This window comes from Triticum dicoccoides, chromosome 5A (assembly GCF_002162155.2).
Source record: "Triticum dicoccoides isolate Atlit2015 ecotype Zavitan chromosome 5A, WEW_v2.0, whole genome shotgun sequence".
NCBI classification, from domain to species: Eukaryota; Viridiplantae; Streptophyta; class Magnoliopsida; order Poales; family Poaceae; genus Triticum; species Triticum dicoccoides.
The window spans coordinates 540,097,986-540,114,511 of NC_041388.1; the positions used below are offsets into that span (position 1 = coordinate 540,097,986).

Below are 16,526 nucleotides of genomic sequence, written 5' to 3' on the forward strand. Positions count from 1 at the left end.
TTTTTAAAATGGTAAACATGTATATAAAAATGTTGATCGTGTGTATAAAAAATGTAGAACGTACATTAAGCAAAAGTAGACATAAAAAATATATTTTTAAAATCAGTTATTTATTTAAAAAATGTCAAATATGTATTTAAAATCTTCCTGGTTCATTCAAAAATGTACATTGTGTGTGAAAAAACATTTTATTGCTATTTAGAACATACTCAACACATGAACAACATTGTTTTATACACTTGAACAATTTTTAATACACATTTAACATGTTAAGTACAAGTTCGACATTCTTTCCATACACATTGTATATATTTTGTATACAGTTAACATTTTTCAATGCTTGATTAAGAATGTTTAAATAAATGTTCAACTTTTGTCATACACATAGTATATTTTTTGTATACATGAGAAACATTTTTTATACACGTTTAACATTTTTTCAAATGATTGATTAAGATTTTTCAAATGTTTTATGAAACTTTTTTCATTCTGGTAAAAAAAGAAGGAAAACTAAGCCATTAAGTCAACTGTGCCAAGAGCAGCTAAAACAGGACTCCAACTACGAAAAACCTAATACCAGCTTTTCTTACTTTGTTTGAAGTCATTTTCTTTTCGTTCGAACAGTCTCCAGAGCCAGAGCCCCAATCTTTGCTCCTGCTCGCGCATTCCCTTTATTTGAAACCAATCCGGAATCGAATTGCATTATGTACAATAAAAAATAGACTAGTTCTTACACTTGGATCTTGTTTTGCTTGCTGGAAGAGAGGAAGCTCCCGGACCACCTTTTCAAGCCAGATTTAGAGAAAAGGTGTCGGCCGAGCCCGAGAAAAGGCTCGAACCTAACCCAGTTTTGTATTAACAAAGCCATCAACCGGCCAGAATTACAAGTAAGCGTACAACAAGTAAAGAAACAAGAAACGACAAAGATACAGAAAGCTGTAGCAGCTTACGACCTATTTGTGATACTAGCAAACAAGAGATAGTAATAGGAGCCTAGCCAAGATCACCAAGGTCAGACACCCTGAGCAGTAGCCACACCAGCAGCAGGGTGAGGGCAGCAAGAAACCAGCATCGACAACCAACATCTCCTCGCCTACTCCCGCAGAACATGCTAAGGACAACAAGCCACTCGCTTCTACCTCTAAAGAAGACCACTATCCTCTCGCCCTGGCTCGAAGGGCGCCGAACCGTCGGAAGGTAGAGTGCTCACCATAGAGCCGATTGGACAATGCCGCCTGGCAGCCCAGGCATGAGGGAGTAGAGCACCACCTCCGCTGGGATCCCACGACCTCACCACCACCTGGGCAGCCACCCAACCAGACGCAAGCTAAAGAGCGCCTACAAAAGATGAAGACCGCGTGGAGAAGACGAAGAACATCGAACAGCTCGCCGCCACATTGCCCTCACCAAGCAGAAAAGCACCATTCACACCTCCACGAACCCCAGACGACGCCTCCAGAAAGGGAACGACGTTGACACATCGCCGCCGCCCACAAGGGGAACTAGGGCTTTCGCCCCATGCAGAGCGAGGAAGAAGGAAGCAGAAGGGGATCTCAACGAGGCCTCCAAGAAGGGGACCGACTCCAAGAAAATGGAGACGGCCTCGACATGGCCACCAAAGGCCAAGGGTTTCCCCCGGTCCCACACTCCACTCCCAACCACCCGAACCCGAGAGCACGGGCCGAGTCGACAAAGCCGCCATGGCCGGATCAGGCCGGTGGGTGCATCCATGAGCGGAGGGCATCGATCTTCACCAGATAGAGCACGCCCGCCACAACCTCGTCGCCCGCACGACCGAGCTTGCGGTACAGCCCTCGCGGCCGCCGCTCGCCGTAGAGCCGGCGCCGCCCGCACAACCCGGGGCCGCCGCCCCGGCATCCACCCACCACGAGCATCTCCACCAACACAGGGAGCAGCCCCAACACCACGCCAGAACGACGAACCAGACCACCATGACATCCACCGGGGAAGGGGGCCTGCGGCGCTCAAACACCTCAGATCCAGCCGGGGGGGAGGGGGGCAACCCCAAGAACCGGAGCAGGGGCAGCACGCCCAGGCCGGGCAGAGGGGCCACATCCCCTACACGTCCTCCCGCCGGTCAAGAGGAGGACCACAGGTCGCCACCAGCGCAGATCTGGAAGGGAGGCCACCATGGCGGCCAGATGGGCAGCTGGACCTCAAGCCACCCCGAAGCACGGCCGGGACGGCGGCCGCCATGGCCGACGCCGTAGAGGCCAGATCCGGGGCCGAGCACCGCGCCAAGAGAGGATGCCTGAGAGGAGGGGTCGCCGTCGGGAGGAGAGATAGGGCGCGGATCCGGGAAAGGGAGCACGCAGGGACGCCCCGCCGCCGCCAACAACCGCACGGGCGGAGCCCGGGACGGCCGCCGACGACGGCGGAGGGAGGAGTAGGCGGGCGGGGGTGGCCTGGCGCCGGATCTAGGGGTTCGCCCCCGTGTCGCCCAGGAGCGAACGACGTGGGGGGAGGAGGGGGGAGGGGCTTTTCAAGCCAGATAGGTAACGATCACTCTACAATGATACCAGCGGATGAAGTACCTATCCCTTATCATATTTCAGTGGATCGGGTAGTTCCGGTTGCAGTCCCAGGGCTTTCAATTACTACTACTTATGATGTATTTCATTCTATTGAAATCCTGCATAGAGCAACTGTTTCATTGATTGATACCGGTCACATCCATCACATAAACTATTTCAACTTTCATACGTATTTATGGACGGATCGGTAAACTAGACCCGAAAAGCTCTGATTTTTTAAAACGAAAGACCCATCATAAAATTATGGCACAACGATATGACGAGCGTTGTTTTAATGAATGTGATTTTTGTAATATATTTAAAATATTTGGAAGTATAAAAAAATTGAAAACATAAAAATGTGAGAACCCCGAGAAAAATGAGGTTGTGGCTTGCCTCTCGTGCGCTGGGCCGGTCCAGTACAACACTCGCTTCAGGCGAGTCTTCCCGGGAGCTCCTGTTCGGCGCTGTAGGCGGTAGGCGCTGGCTAGCGATAGCGGCGGTCGCATGCCTCGCGTCGTGGGCCGGCCCAAGAAACGGAGGGAAGAGCGCGGATAGCAAAAAAATGTTATGGACCCAGGATTCGAACTCGCACCTCCTGCAACCAAATCTTCAAACACAACCTAGCCGTACTTCCTTAGTTGTTCATTTTGAGGACAAATAATCCTTATTATTTATCCAGCCTATTATGCGTATTATTTTATGATAAAATAAAAATGAATGCACCATATAAAAACGTGAATTTTGAGAAAGTTCATAAAATTGAAAAAGGTGCGTACAAAATGAACTAAATCATGAATTTGAGAAAAATATCACGAATTTGAAAAAAGTTCACAAAATTTAGGATTAAAGTACATGAAATTTTGAAAAAAGGTTCATAAGTTTGGAAATAGTTCACCGATTTTGAACAAAAGGTTCATTGATTTTGAAAAAAGTTCGTCGATTTTGAAAAAAGTTTACCGATTTTGAACAAAAAGTTCATCCAATTTGAAAAATATTTCACTGATTTTGAAAAAAGTTCGTCGATTTTGAAGAAAGTTCATAGATTTAAAAAAAAGTTCATCAAAAATGAAAAAAAAGTTTTCCGATTTGGAAATAGTTAATCGAAATTGATAAAAAACACCAATTTTATAAAAAAGTTCATCGAAATTTAATAATTATTTCATCAAATTTGGAAATAAGTTCTCAAATTTTAAGAAAGTTCGTCCATTTTAACAAAAAGTATGCGAACCAGGAAGAATAAAAAGGAAGAAAAAGAAGAAGGAGAAGAAAAGAGGAACGATGAAAAGGGTAGAAAGATGAATTTTTTCAGCTGAGGTCTGCTAGGGCGGTGGTTGGTGCATCCCAGCTAGTAGGAGGAGGTCGCCGGTTCGTCTTTTTCGTTTTGAAAAAAAGAAAATAATAGATGGGCCGGCCCAGCTCCCAGCGCTGCAGGCGCCAGTTTGCAAAATGAGCTATAACTGGCGCCTGCAGCGCCAAATAGGAAACGCCAGTCTGCCCTACATCTCACTATATGCTATAAGCGAGACATATGCGCGCCCAAGATCCACCAACATGGCGAACAGGCCAATATGCGAACGGGCCTGAATAGTGGGAAACAGAGGCCCGTTGTTTTTATGAGAAGAGAAATAAGGGGCCATGCTTCTGTTCTCTCTCGCCTAGGTGGTCATCGCTACATGCTCTAGTCGGCAACTGGTAGTCACCGACGCGCGGAAGCACCAACATGATGTCGGCTTCTTTACAGTTGGCTATCTTCTTGATAGTATTCCTTCCGTTCAAATTACTCGTCGCAGAAATGAATATATTTAAAACTAAAATACATTTAGATACATCCATATCTACGATAAATAATTCGGAACGGAGAAAGTACATGGTTAGTGAGAAATGCCCTTTGGTTCCTGGGTGTATATGCACCCTATATGGGAAAGAATAATTCAACAAAGTTTAAATGTCTGTTTGGGATAAACTTGACTTTCTTTTGCACTAGTATATAAATTCTCGCAAATAAAAAACTGATGTTGACTTCAGTTCCAATATTTTTATTGTTCTATAGAAGTCACTATTGACACTTTTTTGGCCTAATTTTTTTTCTTTCTGAAGTCAACGTTTTTTTTCCTTTTTGGATTTTTAAAAAGTACAATAAAAGGTCAAGTTTATTTTAAAATATTTTAATTTTCATTTAATTACTTTTTTTCCTCATATAGGGTTTATATACACCCATAAAGCAGACATCCTCGTCTAGGGCTAATTACATACTGTAGGACTGTGTCAACTGGACGACCCTCGCCGAAAATGCTAAATGGTGGCCAAGCTTCATGGAGGCGAATTTTATAAAAACTCAAAATTTATACTTCCATGACAAATACACATATGCCGACACACCATAATGTACCTGTGTGCAAATTTGCATCACAAAATGCATTGAAATGGGAGCTACATAAAAAAACATGTGACTTTTCAGCACATGCATTGTTCATTCTGAAAGTCCATGATATTTTCCAGCTTGCAATTCAAGGTATTTCATCGTGAAATTTTACGCACATATACATTACATCCTTGTACATATGTATATTGTTTTTCAGATCTTTTTTAAACTGAAAAGTTCATTTTAAAAAATGGCCTCCATGGCGCTCGACCTCCAAAACGCCCTACTTTGTGAAACTAATATGTATAATAGCCAAAAAAAATGCAGAGTGCGGCATTGTAGAGGCCGGGCTCCATGGAGCCCCTTTAAAAAACCAAAATATATTTAAAAATTCAAAAAATGTCTTTTTTTTAATACAAATACATATGCATGTTCTTCAGGTATGTACAAAGTTTCATCAAGTAATTTGATTATTTGCATGCTACACAAAAATATCTGGCCCAAAAACAACAAAGAAAAAACCATTTTAATCTATGTATCTATCTTTCTGTGTATGTTACATATGAACATATATGTTCATGAAAATTTATACTTGTATACTACAAATATACATCTATGTATATACTTTCTTTTTAGATTTTTTCAATGTGTGAAAATAGTATTTTCGCTGAAAAATAAACAAAAGCTCTATGGAGCTCAGCCTTTGTATGCACTTCTTGTTTTTCTTGCAAGCATATAGTTGTAACAGTAATGATTTCATCACATTTTCCAAAATCTTGGAAGGGAATTAAACCCCATATCTTTTCGGAAATACTAACGCCCACATGTGTGGGTGTTTGCATCTCGTCCACATGCATGAATTCACGTTTGTTTGTGGTTACACGAATCTTGGCATGTTTGTGGTGTCACGTAGGACTGGGCTGGTGTGTAGGCATTCATCCGGTTGCCCACACGTCCATTTTCACCACACGGAGGGACCATGTGTGGGCGTTTACAAGTTAGCCCACACGTCAGTTTTCACTCACGCACAGGGGCTAGTGTGTGGGCATTTGTCAGTTCGCCCACACGCCCGTCTCCTCTCCCACACCCAAAGCTGCCAGTTGCCATGTGTTTTGCAGGGTACATGACAACTGCCCTATTGTGCTTGTAAGCAGATGTCAACTCTCTCTTTTACCCAAACATGTCAGTTGCCATGTGCTTTGCAGGGTACATAGCAACTGCCCTAGTGTGCTTGTAAGCAGATGGCAATTCTCTCTTTACCCGAACATATTATTTTGCCATGTCTTTTTGTAGCGCTACACGGCAACTGCCTAGCGTTAGTAGGTGGCAACTCCTAAAGTTTTCAAATCATGGCAACTGTAGTAAATCAGACCATACATGGCAACTGTCTAGTGTTAGTAGGTGGCAACCCCTAAAGTTTTCAAATCATGGAAACTATAGTAAACCAAACCATACATGGCAATAGTTGCGGTTGTCCAAAAAAAGCATCTAGCACTTGACCTGTGATGACAACTGCAGTTGAGCAACCATGGCAACTATAGTTGTCCGACATGACAACTGTAGTTCAGCGACATGGCAATTGCAGTTAAACGAACATGAAAGAGGGTCCGGACCATGACAATTGCGAAGGGCGTGGTGACTGTCACGCGGGGTGTGTGGGACCATGATGTAGGAGGCCTGATGTACGGGCGTGTGAGCGTTATCTATTTTGCCCACACGTAGGCATGTGAGAGGGATTGCGGAAAAAAACGCGCGGACATTACTTGTTTCGCCCACACGTATGCGTGTGGGCTGATACTCTTAGACACCACACAAAATATGTGGGCAGATCCATTAACACCCACAAGTGTGGGCGTTATCGGCGTCCTATCTTTTTGTTGCAGGGAAGTAAACCCCATATCTGGTTGCTCAATCGAGTTTGCTTTCCTAGAATCGGCGTTGAACGTGGGTCGCCAACCATGAGTAAAGGTGGCAACAAGGTTGGGCGGCAAGAGGCCACCGTAGGTTTGTTTTTTCTCTTTACAATTGCTTGAAATTTATTCACACGTGTTTATTTAGAAAATGAATATCGTTCCAAGATTCGTTCACCTCTCTTATCTCTCTCTATCTTTCTTGAGCGGCTTCATTATATCCTGATTTCTTTCCTTCTACTTGACGACATGTCATCTATATATATACACACCTGAGAATCCATGAGAATGGCGATATATAATGGAATGGTTTCAGTTCTCCAGCATGAACCAACATTTTGACCTCTTGAACAAATCAACCCTTCCCTCGGAAACTACAAACAGATGCTGATCCGGTGGATCAAGTGAGTGTGCCACAAATAATTTGCCTTGATCATGTGAAGGAGCAGCAAAAGTACCTGTCGGCAGCTATTTTTACATTATAAACTGCACGTGCATGCAAATATCACGGCTATGCATACATCTAGCTGGCCATATATATATGTATGTCAACTAGATCGTAGACCCTGACTTAGTCAATTCCATCCAGCAAGTTGCTAGTACTTTTTCCTGCCCTACGGCACTTCCCAAACAAGTCACTTGCCCTCCAAATAACCTTTCCGTTAAAGTCACAGCCATCCATCTCCTATAAGATATCCCTCGCTAACACTATAGCTGCCACACAACAACAACACACACATACACTGATACACACACTGCAATATTCATCTAGATCGACCACCCTCATCGTGGCAACAATGGCTCGGGCACTGGTAGGCTGGTGCTTCTTTCTGGTGGCGGCATTTGCGGTAGGCGTCGTGGGCCAGCATCCTCCCTACACCCCTCCTCCTTCCCACCACACCCCGCCTCCCCAGTCCCAGGTCCCCTCCTACGCCAACGGCCAACCCTACCGTGTCAACTACAACAAACCCAACCGCATCTTCACCTGCGAAGACGACTGGGGCGATACATGCATCGCGCAATGCCCGGACCTCTGCCCCAAGTCCTGCTCCATGTCATGCAGCTACTGCGAGACCACATGCAGTACGTCCAGTATATATTCATATGTTGATCAATATGTTGCATACCAAATTTAAATTTCACTTTTGGATTAGTGTCGATTTATACACCTTTGAGTTTGATCCGTGTATGTAGGGTGTGTGGAGTTTCCAGGCACTTCGTGTGGCGACCCTAGCTTCACTGGTGGCGACGGTGTCACCTACTACTTCCATGGCAGGAAGGATCAGGATTTCTGCATCGTCTCCGACGTCGATCTCCACATCAACGCGCACTTTATCGGCAACCACAACCCCGTCAATGAGAGGAACTTCACATGGATACAGGCCATCAGTGTCACCTTCGGCGACCACCGCCTCTTTGTAGGCGCTCGCAAGGCTGTCGAGTGGGAGGAGGATGAGGACCACATTGAGATAACCTTCAATGGGGAGCCCATCAATATAGACACCGCCAACAATGCCCAGTGGGTGTCCAAGGTCCAATCCGGTCTATCCGTGCAACGCACAGACATTGTCAACTCCATCAAGGTGGATTTCGCCAATGTGTTCAGCATCTCGGCCAACGCCGTGCCGATCACGGACGAGGACTCTAAGATCCATAACTACGGCAAGACCGCGAAGGACAGTCTCGTGCACCTTGACCTTCGCTTCAAGTTTCATTCCCTCACCGACGTTGTCGATGGCGTGCTCGGCCAAACCTACCGGTCTAACTACGTCAATAAGATGAATGTCACAGCCAAGATGCCCATCATGGGTGGCACGCCAAAGTACTTCTCATCGGGCCTCTTCTCGACGGATTGTGCGGTCTCCAAGTTTCAGCACAATGGTGGCGCAAGCCATGTTCGTGCCATGGCTGCATAAATGAAGCCTCCAAGGAGATACGCAGTCACATACCTACTCTACCATGGAATAAGGCAGTGAGTGATGCAGGCATTGAGTGAGTGTAACGATCTCACGATGATAAATAAGCTCTATGTGGCTATCATTGTAAAATGAATGTGCACCGTTAATTCGGCCGTGGATCTTGATAACATCCATTTTAAGAAAAAAATGGAGTGCATTAACCAGTATAGATGCAAATACAACAGTTTGAAGAACTTGGTTGAACGTAGGTCCCTAACTGCTAATTATGGCAACACATCAAGCTTAATTGGGATAGACTGTGTGCATCACTTGGTGTAGAGGCTTATTGTCTTCCCTATTTTCGTAGACGAAAAAAACAAAGGTTAATCGGTAATTGAGAAGCCACCGTAGAGGTATTATTTCTTTGCAATTGATAGAAATTTGTTGGCATATTTTATGCAGGTACATGAAGGGGAGCCTTGGCGCAGTGGTAAAGCTGCTGCCTTGTGACCATGAGGTCATGGGTTCAAGTCCTGGAAACAGCCTCTTACAGAAATGTAGGGAAAGGCTGCGTACTATAGACCCAAAGTGGTCGGACCCTTCCCTGGACCCTGCGCAAGCGGGAGCTACATGCACCAGGTTGCCCTTTTTATTTTATGCGGGTACATAAATACTTCAATTTGTTCCAATATCTGAAGATTCAGCTATAGATAAAAACGTTGGTTGACTTTGATATAAAGTGTTGAATCTGTTTTCTATTCACACAAAATACAATATTACTTCTCGTTGTGACTGAAGAAAGACATTTTGTTCAAGATATATGGTAGCTTACAAAGCATGAGACCTTTCGACCTGCCTTATCTTACTCCATCTTTCTGGAGGGGTGTCATTCTCTATCTTGATCTCTTGTCTTCTACGTCATCTCCAGTAATGAGCATACCCACTCAACCAAGTCATTGCTGTTTTTATCTGGAATTTTGAATGATAGCATAACTGTAATATGTCAACCGCGTGGGCAACTTGGTTCAGGTTTTCTTTAGGGTGTCTATGCGACTAGATTGTGGCGGCGAGGTGGCTTCATTGTCCTAGTGTAAGGATAATGTCCTCCCCGCCCTATCCTCATTTTGTTGGTGTGCTTATCGCCGGCAGAGTGCATGTGGATGTGTGTCTTCGATAGGTCTTCTAGGATCCAGTCTGAATTGATTCCGGTGGATCTGTTTGGATTCGACCGGGAGTCGTGGTCTCCGGGGTTTTTACAAGCTCTTTTTAGTTTTTTTTCTTTAGTTGGCGACTTGCTTGACCGATTGCATTCGCCAGCGACTTTTGGTCTACAACGGCGACTTTTCTGGCCACTGCTTTTGCATGCTTTTGGATTTACATAAATTTTCTCCGCCAAGACAGAGGACCAGAGGCGACAAAGAGTCATGCTCACGGCGAGGCACCGGTGGATACAACAAGATGAAGACTTCGGTACCCCAATGATTTAAATGTAATCAGGAACTCGAAGACAAGAATGTTTGGCTCATGGGTGTATATACACCCTATATGAAAATTAGTAATTAAATAAGAAGTAAAATAAATTCTAAATATAATTTTCGAAATAAACTTGACCTTTTATCGTACTCGTAAAAAAATCACAAAAGAAAAACCCAATTGACTTCAGGGCAAAAAAATAAAAAATTAAAGGACAAATAGGTGTGAACAATAACTTGTACTATATAGCAATAGGTTCTGTTTTTCTTTGCCCAGAAGTGAACACAGAATTTCCTTCCTGAAAATTTATATACTAGTGCAAAAGAAAGCCAAGTTACTCGAAAAAAGTTGTGAAATTTTATGAGGTTTTACGAAATTATTAAAAAATAAATCCATATCGAGTGTGTATACCCGGGAACCAACGGCATTTCCCATAGAGCTGTAGCATATATACGTGCCCGCTGGACGGTTCACCGACTACGCGCGCTCGTACGTGCATGCGCACTGGTTTAGGGCCAGTTCTTTTGGCCGATTCTCCCAGAATCGCCCCCCTCCCCAGCTTCTCCCAGAATCGCCACTTCATATATTTTTTACAATCCTATCTAGTTAAGGTCTAATTAGCTAAGATTGTAAAAAATATATGAAGTGGCGATTCTGAGAGAAGCTGGGTAGGGTGACGATTCTGGGAGAATCGGCGAAAAGAACTGGCCCTTAGTTGGCCCGGCCCCTCACTCAACAAACGCAAACGCAGAGGAAGCTTTCTAGGATCGGTCAGCCTGCACATGCATGCCCAACGGCGTGAGCAAGACCCGGTCGCCGCGAGTGAAATCTCTCTAGCGCGCGCGAGTAATTCCAAGTCCAACACGTACGTACCCTGCGACCAATGATGAGCTTCCGCCGATCCAACAGTGCGCGTCCCTATCGATCCACATCCACCTCGAGGTAAATTTGACCGCTTCATGCGCACACCAGCCCAGACCGTGCATGCAGCTCTCATTGCTCCTGCTGCCAACCCCATCCGGTGAATCATTGTGCATGCATGCATAGGCATAGCACCCCACTACCGTGCATTCGCAGGATGCAAACATCATCATGGATCCGTGGTACGCATGGATGTTTTTCGCAACAAGGATTAAGTTGCAAACAGAATTTTGCAACAACATCCCGCTTGTTGCAAAGGACTTTAAAAGTTATTCGCAGGCTTCGCAACAATGTTCATGTTGCGAAGGAGCCTTTTGCAACAATGTCTTTGTTGCAAAGAATTGCAACAAATGATTTGCGAAAGGAACAATGATGGGCAAGTATGTCTTTTTTTTCTTTGCGAAAGGAACAATGTAATTACCCTTTTTTTTCTTTGCGAAAGGAACAATGTAATTATCCACCACGCATTATTTTCAAGTTTGTGATTTATTTGAACATGATGGGCAAGTATGTCTACCTCTGGTACTCTCCACGTACAGTATGCACTTTGGGCAGCCAGAACTTACCATGCATGCATGTATCCCAAATGATTTGGAATTGGTCGCACCCACTAGGCCACTAGTCCTCGACGTCTGCTCCGAAACCAAAATATGCACCATAATTCTCTTGTACAGCACATTCCAATGAGTAGCACTGTACGTACACAAGGTCAGAACTTAGGACCAAGGATTCCACTGTCACGCAAAAGGCATGACCAGCGGCCACTTCACCTGCTCTCCCTCTCTTTCCTATATAAACGTGACCGAGACCACATGAATCTCCATCCTCATCACCATCACCACAAGGTATACTGGCCAGCGACTGGCGCACAGACTCATCGACCGCGTCACTCGAAGACCACCCCAGCTGCAGCAGCCTCTCCTGACACTGCCATGGAGCGCGCCACCATGGCCCTGGCCTTCCTGCTCGCTGCACTGGCCGCTTCCGCTGGGGCCAGCCCGGTCAACAAGTCCTGCGTCACCGGCAGCGCCGGCGCCTCTGTGAGCATCGGGTATGGCGGAGCCGGCGCCGGCTGCCCCCGTGCGGAGGAGATCGTCCGCGCGGCCGTCGAGCAGGCCGTGGCCGCCGACCCCCGCATGGCCGCCTCCCTCCTCCGCCTCCACTTCCACGACTGCTTCGTCAATGTACGTACTCCAGGAGCTGCTAACAGAGCTTCCGGCGCACGCTCTCTAGTCTCGCCATTGTGAGTGTGTTGCCCTCTTGTTGCTTTGCTTCTCAGGGTTGCGACGGCTCTGTGCTCCTGGACGACAAGCCGTTCTTCGTCGGCGAGAAGACGGCGGGGCCGAACATCAACTCGCTGAGGGGGTTCGAGGTCATCGACGCCATCAAGGCCGAGCTCGAGCAGGAGTGCCCCGAGACGGTCTCCTGCGCCGACGTCCTCGCCATCGCCGCCCGTGACTCCGTTGTCGCCGTATGTTATACTTCGGCTTGCTTATGATACACTGGTCACGGCGGGCGTACACACTCACGTTAACCATCACTAATGGATTGGATGGCCGCCGGCCGGTGCATGCAGTCTGGTGGACCCAGCTGGGAGGTGGAGACCGGCCGCAAGGACAGCCGCACGGCGAGCCTGCAGGCCGCCAACAGCAACCTCCCCGGGCCCACCTCCGGCGTCGCCACGCTCGTGCAGAAGTTCACCAACGTCGGCCTCATCGCAAAAGACATGGTCGCCCTCTCCGGTAATGTCCCGTCGTTGAATCATCGCACATACTTCTGCAGAGAAAGAAATTACAATTGTATATTCTTGTAATGTGCACGACGACGATCACAGGCGCGCACACCATCGGCAAGGCCCGGTGCACGACGTTCAGCGCGCGGCTCGCCAGCGTGGGCGAGTCGGCCAAGGACACGGGGTTCCTGCAGTCGCTGCAGCAGCTGTGCGCGGGCTCGGCGGGGTCGGCGCTGGCGCACCTGGACCTGGCCACGCCGGCCACCTTCGACAACCAGTACTACATCAACCTGCTCTCCGGCGACGGCCTGCTGCCGTCCGACCAGGCGCTGGCCGCGCCCGCCGGCTCCGGGGCGGAGGACGTCGCGGCGCTCGTGGCCGACTACGCCTTCGACGCGGCGCTCTTCTTCGACGACTTCGCGGCCTCCATGCTGCGGATGGGGAGGCTCGCGCCGGCCGGCGGCCGTGACGCCGGCGAGGTCCGCCGTAACTGCCGTGTGGTGAACTAGCTACGGCCAGGTCGATTAATAAGCACAGAAGCTTAACGTGCTAGCATTGGACTTGGGTAGTGTGTAGTGGCTTTCAGTTAGTTTGATGTTTTCCATCGCGTTGTGAAATAAGCTGCTAGATTCTAACTAGTACTATGATGTATGATGATGTATGGCGTATCTGGTGATGTGCGGCGTTCTTGGCTTGTCAAAATAATTAATTTCACGTGTTGGAGGTGTTCGGTTGAGTTTTATTGTGCTTTTCTCCGTGTATTCATGTTGGTGAGTGTCATGATGTTTTCCAGAAAACAAAACAAAAAAAGGAGGGAAGGGACCTTCTATTCGACAGGCGCCTGAAAAAAAAAATTCTCGTGTCAGTCACTGTAGACCATCGGATCAATATCCACAAGCCCCGGAGCTCGGTGATGTGCTTCTATGTGACCGTCGAGCACTTCCACAAGCCCTTCGTTTTGGGGGGCAGCCTTGCCCTCCTTCCCCGTCTTCTTGCCCTTTTGGGGCCTCATCTATAAGAAGCACTACCGGCCTGTCCTTAGCATACATAAAAAATGGGCCACTTTCTGTATTCTATTATTTTTGTTACTATTTATCATATGTAAATTATCCTGCTATCAAACTCACTCCTTGGGAGTGAAAACTCTTGATCTGCTTTTATTGGATATATGCGACGGTGGTGGCATATGTGTGTTGTTCCTTTTCTGGAGGCCTCGTTTTTTGAGAACTTTTAATCATAGTCTATGTGTTGTCAAGGGTAGTGTTAGGTGTTGTCGCTCATTTTTGTGTGTCGTTGATTGGGCTCGACATGACTTTTTATGGTCATGCGCTTTGTTTTTTCTTATCTTTGTCATTATTATTTGTGGTTGTGTGCATACTCGATGGCTAGACTTGTTCTCAACATTGTGTTGTTGCAGAGGGCGGTGTAATTGATATCCGCTCGATACTAATATATCACCCTTTATAAAAAAATGTACGCAGTCGAGATGTAAGATTATCAAACTGGTGTCCAAAACTATTTCATATACACAAAAAAGATTCAGAAATTCACCCATACCATATTAGATCAGTTTGTAATTGTATACAAAATATCACAATGCAATATGCGCATTATATGCAACTCATGAACAACCTCTCTCAAAAACAAAAGAACTGAAGAACAGTCCATGCCATCAATTTGGAATAGGGTTTTTGTTCATGATACATGGATCGATCCCATCGAATTATATTGTTCATGATACATACACAGTCCAGCTACAGATTTACAGATTAGAGTTTTTTCATAGGAAGCAGCTCCACCAAGGAGCATATGCAACCCATCAAGTCCACTGCCTTGTACCTCGTCACCTCCTCCAGATCGTTGCTCAACTGCACTCCGAGGATCTGCCTGGCGAGGAACAGCGCCGATGCAGCCACGGCGGACGGCAGGATCCGCCCAACGAACCCGAAAAACGCCAACGTCAGGTTGACCAACCGAAGCGCCAGGGACCTCACCAAGAACTCGTCTTCTCGCTCGAAGAACCTCGTGAAGTGCTCGACGAACGTGAACGCGGTCGGGCCGTCCATGACGCAGCTGAGATCCATGAAGAGCTCCCACTCCATCTCCTCCACCACGTGCACGGTGGTCCCGAGGAACGCCTCGACGACTTCGGCGTCGAGCTGGAGCGCCTCGTCGTGGGCCGGAACGGGGCGCACGGAGAGGAAGCGGTCGAGGTAGGCGACGGCGCGGCAGAGCGTGCCCTCCGGGAGGCCGCCGAGGTGGCGGGCGAAGGCGTCCATCCAGAGCACGAGCTCGGCGCGCATGGACGGGCTCAGGTGGCCCTGCTGCATCTTGGACATGTAGTCGGCGTCAGGGTGCTCCCTGGGCTCCCTCTCCTTGACCCGGAGGTCCGCGTCGACGTCGGGCTCGTAGGGATCCGCGCAGTTGCGCCCTAGGTTTCTCTTGGCGCCGACTGCGGGAGAGAAGGGATGAACGGCCGGGACGTCGGCTTGCAGCGGGTCGTACGTCGGCTGGAGCAGCATTGGCCACGCAGCGAGTGCTGGGTCACCGGCGATTCGGGAGATGGCAGTCGAGTAATCGCTGATCGGAACGTGCAGGGAGAGCACCGTACGTGGCAGGAGCAGTGTCTGTCCGGAGCCGACGAAAGGAAAGCCGGCTTTGGCGATCGCGTATGGCGCCAGGTATTTATCGATGGGAGGCGAGTGTTCTGACCAGGTTTGACACCCATTACGTTTCGGTTTCGGAATTATCGTACCGAGTCGGACTTGCATTATTTTTCTTTTGGGTCTGTCTAGGACACATCTAGATGTGACATAATTATGTCACATCTAAGCTAATTTTTACTTTGTTTATGGTCTATTTTTTTGTCCTAATTTTTTTTATTTCTTGTTGATGCATTATATACTTGTGAGAGCTTAGATGTGACATCTTTAAAAAACATCTAGATATGAATTAGACAAACTGTTTTCTTTTCTTAATTTGCATGTTGTTACGTGGCGTCAGGTACATCAGTATAGTGGATGTACATTGTCACATGAAATTAAATAATTAAATCCGAGATCAAGTCAATCAGCAGCTTATGCGACCCTACAAGTTTCACTTTAGTTCTCCCGACTCCTGTGCGTACATGTAAATCAGCTAGAGCAAAACCAAGTCTGCAAAGTTTTCATTTCTTTGAAAGACCAATCCTGGAAGTTCAAGCATTCTCTGCAACAGCAAAACTACCAACAGGGACAGGCAGTTAAGTAATGAAGCAAAAGACCACACTTGTATTCCATCCCTCGAGGGGGAAATACCCAATGGTTCCTGGGTACATATGTACCCTATATGGGGATTTATTTTTAATAGTTAAACAAAAAGTCAAAATAGTTAAGAAACTATTTTTAGAATAAAGTTGACTTACTTGCGCACTAGTATACACATTTTCACAAAAAAGAAAACTATGTTGACTTCACAGCGAAAAAGACAATTTATTTGCTACTATAGGTCACTATTCACGCTATTTTGACCGGAAATTTGTCTTTTTTGAAAAGAAGTCAAAGAGGAATTTTATGTTTTTGTCACTTTTCTCACTAGTACAATGGAAGGTCAAGTTTTTATCAAAAATATTTTTAGAAATTTTTGACTTTTTGTTGAATTACTAATCTATTTTTTTTGCATATAGGGTACATATGTACCCAGGAACCAAAAGTT

General features: G+C 46.6%; 3 protein-coding genes across 3 annotated transcripts; 2 read left to right on the forward strand and 1 right to left on the reverse strand.

Annotated features, from left to right (window-relative positions):
• The first annotated feature begins 7,606 nt into the window (after positions 1-7,606).
• On the forward strand, positions 7,607-8,796 carry LOC119299922. The gene is made up of 2 exons (XM_037577035.1): positions 7,607-7,892; positions 8,004-8,796. The coding sequence occupies exons 1-2, from the start codon at positions 7,607-7,609 to the stop codon at positions 8,723-8,725; spliced, it is 1,008 nt and encodes a 335-aa protein (XP_037432932.1). The 3' UTR covers positions 8,726-8,796.
• Positions 8,797-11,947: 3,151 nt separating this feature from the next.
• Positions 11,948-13,566, forward strand: LOC119297765 (peroxidase 40-like). Its single transcript, XM_037575423.1, has 4 exons — positions 11,948-12,285; positions 12,381-12,572; positions 12,678-12,843; positions 12,936-13,566. Exons 1-4 carry the CDS (start codon positions 12,034-12,036, stop codon positions 13,340-13,342), a joined length of 1,017 nt encoding a protein of 338 aa, XP_037431320.1. The 5' UTR covers positions 11,948-12,033; the 3' UTR covers positions 13,343-13,566.
• Positions 13,567-14,602: 1,036 nt separating this feature from the next.
• LOC119298667 (putative cyclin-F1-1) lies at positions 14,603-15,355 on the reverse strand. The gene has a single exon (XM_037575974.1). It carries the CDS (start codon positions 15,353-15,355, stop codon positions 14,603-14,605), a length of 753 nt encoding a protein of 250 aa, XP_037431871.1.
• Positions 15,356-16,526: the final 1,171 nt, after the last annotated feature.

Coding starts and splice junctions, on each gene's coding strand:
- LOC119299922 (XM_037577035.1), top strand. CDS start 7,607: ATGGCTCGGGCACTGGTAGGCTGGTGCTTCTTTCTGGTGGCGGCATTT. Junction 7,893..8,003: donor CTACTGCGAGACCACATGCA/GTACGTCCAGTA, acceptor CCGTGTATGTAG/GGTGTGTGGAGTTTCCAGGC.
- LOC119297765 (XM_037575423.1), top strand. CDS start 12,034: ATGGAGCGCGCCACCATGGCCCTGGCCTTCCTGCTCGCTGCACTGGCC. Junction 12,286..12,380: donor TCCACGACTGCTTCGTCAAT/GTACGTACTCCA, acceptor TTTGCTTCTCAG/GGTTGCGACGGCTCTGTGCT. Junction 12,844..12,935: donor AGACATGGTCGCCCTCTCCG/GTAATGTCCCGT, acceptor CGACGATCACAG/GCGCGCACACCATCGGCAAG.
- LOC119298667 (XM_037575974.1), bottom strand. CDS start 15,355: ATGCTGCTCCAGCCGACGTACGACCCGCTGCAAGCCGACGTCCCGGCC.